The sequence below is a fragment of the Mandrillus leucophaeus genome, unplaced genomic scaffold (genome assembly GCF_000951045.1).
Source record: "Mandrillus leucophaeus isolate KB7577 unplaced genomic scaffold, Mleu.le_1.0 Scaffold264, whole genome shotgun sequence".
In the NCBI taxonomy this organism is placed as follows: Eukaryota; Metazoa; Chordata; class Mammalia; order Primates; family Cercopithecidae; genus Mandrillus; species Mandrillus leucophaeus.
Genome location: NW_012102743.1, coordinates 1,837,235 through 1,842,247, shown reverse-complemented (window position 1 = coordinate 1,842,247; position 5,013 = coordinate 1,837,235). Strand labels below are relative to the sequence as shown.

The 5,013-nt window shown below is 40.9% G+C and overlaps 1 protein-coding gene across 2 annotated transcripts in view; it reads left to right on the top strand.

The window, feature by feature from the left end:
- The window catches only part of TTC27 (tetratricopeptide repeat domain 27), a 230,546-nt gene that overhangs the window by 46,232 nt on the left and 179,301 nt on the right, over positions 1–5,013 (top strand). For both annotated transcript variants that reach the window (XM_011984236.1, XM_011984237.1), the window contains exon 6: positions 3,465–3,629. In XM_011984236.1, the coding sequence (XP_011839626.1) occupies positions 3,465–3,629 (165 nt within the window). The remainder of the gene's footprint in view (positions 1–3,464; positions 3,630–5,013) is intronic.

Sequence of the window (5,013 nt, the reverse complement as noted above, 5' to 3'; positions counted from 1 at the left end):
TGTCAATTTTGGCTTTTGTTGCCATTGCTTTTGGTGTTTTAGACATGAAGTCCTTGCCCATGCCTATGTCCTGAATGGTATTGCCTAGGTTTTCTAATAGGATTTTTATGGTTTTATGTCTTATGTTTAAGTCTTTAATCCATCTTGAGTTAATTTTTGTATAAGGTGTAAGGAAGGGGTCCATTTGCAGTTTTCTGCATATGGTTAGCCAGTTTTCCCAACACCATTTATTAAATAGGGAATTCTTTCCCTGTTGCTTGTTTTTGTCATGTTTGTCAAAGATCAAATGGTTGTAGATGTTTGGCGTTATTTCTGAGGCCTCTGCTCTGTTTCATTGGTCTATATATTTGTTTTGGTACTGGTACATGCTATTTTGGTTACTGTAGCTTTGTAGTATAGGTTGAAGTCAGGTAGTGTGATGCCTCCAGCTTTGTTCTTTTTGCTTAGGATTGTCTTGGTTATACAGGCTCTTTTTGTTTCCATATGAAATTTAAAGTAGTTTTTTTCTAATTCTGTGAAGAAAGTCGATGGTAGCTTGATGGGGATAGCATTGAATCTATAAATTACTTTGGGCAGTATGGCCATTTTCATAATATTGATTCTTCCTATCTGTGAGCATGGAATGTTTTTCCATTTGTTTGTGCCCTTTCTTATTTCCTTGAGCAGTGGTTTGTAGTTCTCCTTTTGAAAAGGTTCTTCACTTCCCTTGTAAGTTGTATTTTATTCTCTTTGTAACAATTTTGAATGGGAGTTCACTAATGGTTTGGCTCTCTATTATTGGTGTATAGGAATATGTGTGATTTTTGTAGATTTGATTTTGTATCCTGAGACTTTGCGGAAGTTGCTTATCAGCTTAAGGAGATTTTGGGCTAAGACCATGGGGTTTTCTAAATATACGATAATGTCATGTGCAAACAGAGACAAATTGACTTCCTCTCTTCCTATTTGAATACCCTTTATTTCTTTCTCTTGACTGATTGCCCTGGCCAGAACTTCCAATACTATGTTGAATAGGAATGGTGAGAGAGGGCATCCTTGTCTTGTGCCAGTTTTCAAAGGGAATGCTTCCAGCTTTTGCCCATTCAGTATGATATTAACTGTGGGTTTGTCATAAATATCTGTTATTATTTTGAGATCCATTCCATCAATACCTAGTTTATTGAGAGTTTTTAGCATGAAGGCGTGTTGAAGTTTATCGAAGGCTTTTTCTGCATCTGTTGAGATAAACATGTGGTTTTTGTCTCGGTTCTGTTTATGTGATGGATTACATTTAATAATTTGCATCTGTTGAACCAGCCTTGCATCCCAGGGATGAAGCCAACTTGATTGTGGTGGATAAGCTTTTTGATGTGCTGCTGGACTCAGTTTGCCAGTGTTTTATTTAGGATTTTCGCATCAATGTTCATCAGGGATATTGGCCTGAAATTTTCTTTTTTTGTGTGTGTGTCTCTGCCAGGTTTTGGTATCAGGATGATGCTGGCCTCATAAAATGAGTTAGGGAGGATTCCCTCTTTTTCTATCGATTGGAATAGTTTCAGAAGGAATGGTACCAGTTCCTCTTTGTACCTCTGGTAGAATTTGGCTGTGAATCCGTCTGGTCCTGGACTGTTTTTGGTTGGTAGGCTATTAATTACTGTCTCAATTTCAGAACTTGTTATTGGTCTATTCAGGGATTTGACTTCTTCCTGGTTTAGTCTTGGGGGGGTGTATGTGTCCAGGAATTTATCCATTTCTTCTAGATTTTCTAGTTTATTTGCGTAGAGGTGTTTATAGTATTCTCTGATGGTAGTTTCTATTTCTGTGGGATCAGTGGTGCTATCCCCTTTATCATTTTTTACTGCATCTATTTGATTCTTCTCTCTTTTCTTCTTTATTAGTCTGGCTAGTGGTCTATCTATTTTGTTAACCTTTTCAAAAAACCAGCTCCTGTATTCATTGATTTTTTTCAAAGGGTTTTTCGTGTCTCTGTCTCCTTCAGTTCTGCTGTGATCTTAGATATTTCTTGCCTTCTGCTAGCCTTTGAATTTGTTTGCTCTTGCTTCTCTAGTTCTTTCAATTGTGATGTTAGGGTGTCGATTTTTTATCTTTCCCGCTCTCTCCTATGGGCATTTAGTGCTATAAATTTCCCACTAAACACTGCTTTAGCTGTGTCCCAGAGATTCTTTGTTTACACTATGTGGGGAAAACCACCTACTCAAGCCTCAGTAATGGCCAACACCTCTGCCTCCACCAAACTGGAGCATCCTAGGTCGACCAGACTGCTGTGCTGGCAGTGAGAATTTCAAGCCAGTGGATCATAACTTGCTGGGCTTCGTGGGGGTAGGATCAGCTGAGCTAGACCACTTGGCTCCCTGACTTCGGGTCCCTTTCCAGGGGAGTGAATGGCTCTTGTGTCTTGCTGGCATTCCAGGAGCCACTGGGGTGTGAAAAAGAACTTCTGCAGCTAGCTTGGTGTCTGCCCAAATGGCTGCCCAGTTTTGTGCTTGAAACCCAGGGCCCTGGTGGTGTAGGCACCCAAGGGAATCTTCTGGTCTGCGGGTTGCGAACATGGGAAAAGCTTAGTATCTGGGCCAGAATGCACCGTTTCTCATGGTACAGTCCCTCAGGACTTCCCTTGGCTAGGGGAGAGAGTTCCGGAACTCTTGTGCTTCCTGGGTGAGGCAACGCCTCACCCTGCTTTGGCCTGCCCTCCATGGGCTGCACCCACTGTCTAACCAGTCCCAGTGAGATGAGCCTGGTACTTCAGTTGGAAATGCAAAAATCACCCACCTTCTGCCTTGATTTCTCTGGGAGCTGCAGACCGGAGCTGTTCCTATTGGCCATCTTGACAGCCAGCCACCCCTGGCCATTTTTTTTTTTTTTTTGGAGGCAGTGTCTGGCTCTGCCGCTCAGGCTGGAGTGCAGTGGTACGATCTCAGCTCACTGCAATCTCTGCCTCCCAGGTTCAAGCGATTCTCCTGCCTCAGCCTCCTGAGTAGCTGGGATTACAGGCGCACGCCACCATACTGGCTAATTTTTGTATTTTTAGTAGAGATGGAGTTTCACCATGTTGTTCAGGCTGGTCTCGAACGCCTGGCCTCGTTATCTGCCCGCTTCAACCTCCCAAAGTACTGAGATTACAGGTGTGAGCCACTGCGCCCGTCCCCCCACCAAATTTTTTTTTTTTTTTGCATGGTTTAGACAAATCCTCTGAGAAAGAGCAAGGTTATGAATCATCTCCCAGGATTGTGTGGAATAAAGGAGATAGTGTACATAATGTCCTTAGCTCATGTCTGGAGCATATAAGTGCTTAGAGAATGCTGGCTGGTAACTATTAGTGTTCCTGTATTCCTCATGTCTTAATGTTTAAAATTATTTAACAACAGAGACTATGTACTATATACTTTATGTATTATAGACTCTATTTTCCACATTAATATATTTTTATTCTCATAATTTTTAATGTTTTATCTTTTGTCTTACAGTGATGAAACTACAGAATCTGTTTGTAGATGATTCAGGTCGATACTTGGCTATTCAATTCCATCTGGAATGTGCATATGTGTTTTTATATTATTATGAGTACAGAAAAGCAAAAGATCAGTTGAATATTGCTAAGAACATCAGCCAATTACAAATTGATTTGACAGGTAAGACTTTTAGTTTTTGTGGATAATTGATTTTATTTTTATGATGAAACTGTATACATTGGCAGTTTGTATTGTATGTTGGTATTTGATTTTCTATATCCTATTTGCTTTACAAATGTAGACTTTAAAGGTTTCATTTACAAATTTATAGTTTATAACAAATTTGAAATGATATATTTTCCTTATTTCTAGAGTTTTCCATTTATTGCGCTGATCTATTTAGACGTGTTAGTAATAGCAGCCAGGCAGTACAGAAACATGCTTTTGAGCCTTTGAGGGATGGGCCCAGAGAGGCCTTTCCTGACTAAGTTTGGCCTCTCTGCATTGCCCTTTCTTGTAAATACCCACCTATTCCTTCCATCTTGCTTTTTTTTTTTTTTTTAGAATGAGTCTCCTTCTGTTGCCCAGGCTGGAGTGCAGTGGCGCCATCTTAGCTCACTGCAACCTCAGTCTGCCGGGTTTGAGCAATTCTCCTTCCTCAGCCTCCTGACTAGCTGGGATTACAGTGCCCGCCACCTTGCCTGTCTAATTTTTTTTTTTTGTACTTTTAGTAGAGATGGGGTTTCAGCATGTTGACCAGGCTGGTTTTGAACTCCTGACCTCAAGTGATCCGCCTGCCTCGGCCTCCCAAAGTACTGGAATTACAGGCGTGAGCCACCACTCCCAGCCCACATTCTCTGCTTCTTATCGAGCTAGTTCTATAAGTAAAATCCTTCCGATGTATTATGAATAAACATGATTTTGTGGGCTTGTCTCAGATTGTAGCTACCTTTTGTTACATTGTGTGTGGGGGTAAAATTGTTTAATATTGAGCTTGTAACTTGGAACAATGGCCATGTATCAGCTGGAACAATGGCCATGTGTAAGTTGTCTGTATATGAAAATATATATAATGTATCTTGTGAGGTTAGTTTCAGAAGTTATGTTTTTAAATATTTTGATCCTAGGAGGCTTTTTTGGGACTTTTGATGACATAATACTTAATTGTTGGTATATTTACTAGCTAGTTCTTCATATTTTGTTTTCTAAGTTAGGGTTGAAGAACTTAGAAATACAAGTGTGGTGTTCACAAATACGAGAATCAGTTTATTCTTTTTTTCCACTCATCTATAGCCTTACTATAAAAAGTAAGCTGTGGCCAGGTGCTGTGGCTTACATTTGTACTCCCAGCACTTTGAGAGGCCGAGGCGGGCAGATCATGAGGTCAGGAGATTGAGACCATCCTGGCCAACATGGCAAAACCCCGTCTCACTAAAAATACAAAAATTAGCTGGACATAGTGGCACCAGCCTGTAATCCCAGCTACTCGGGAGGCTGAGGCAGGAGATTCACTTGAACCAGGGAGTGGGAGGTTGCAGTGAGCCGAGATCGTGCTGCTGCACTA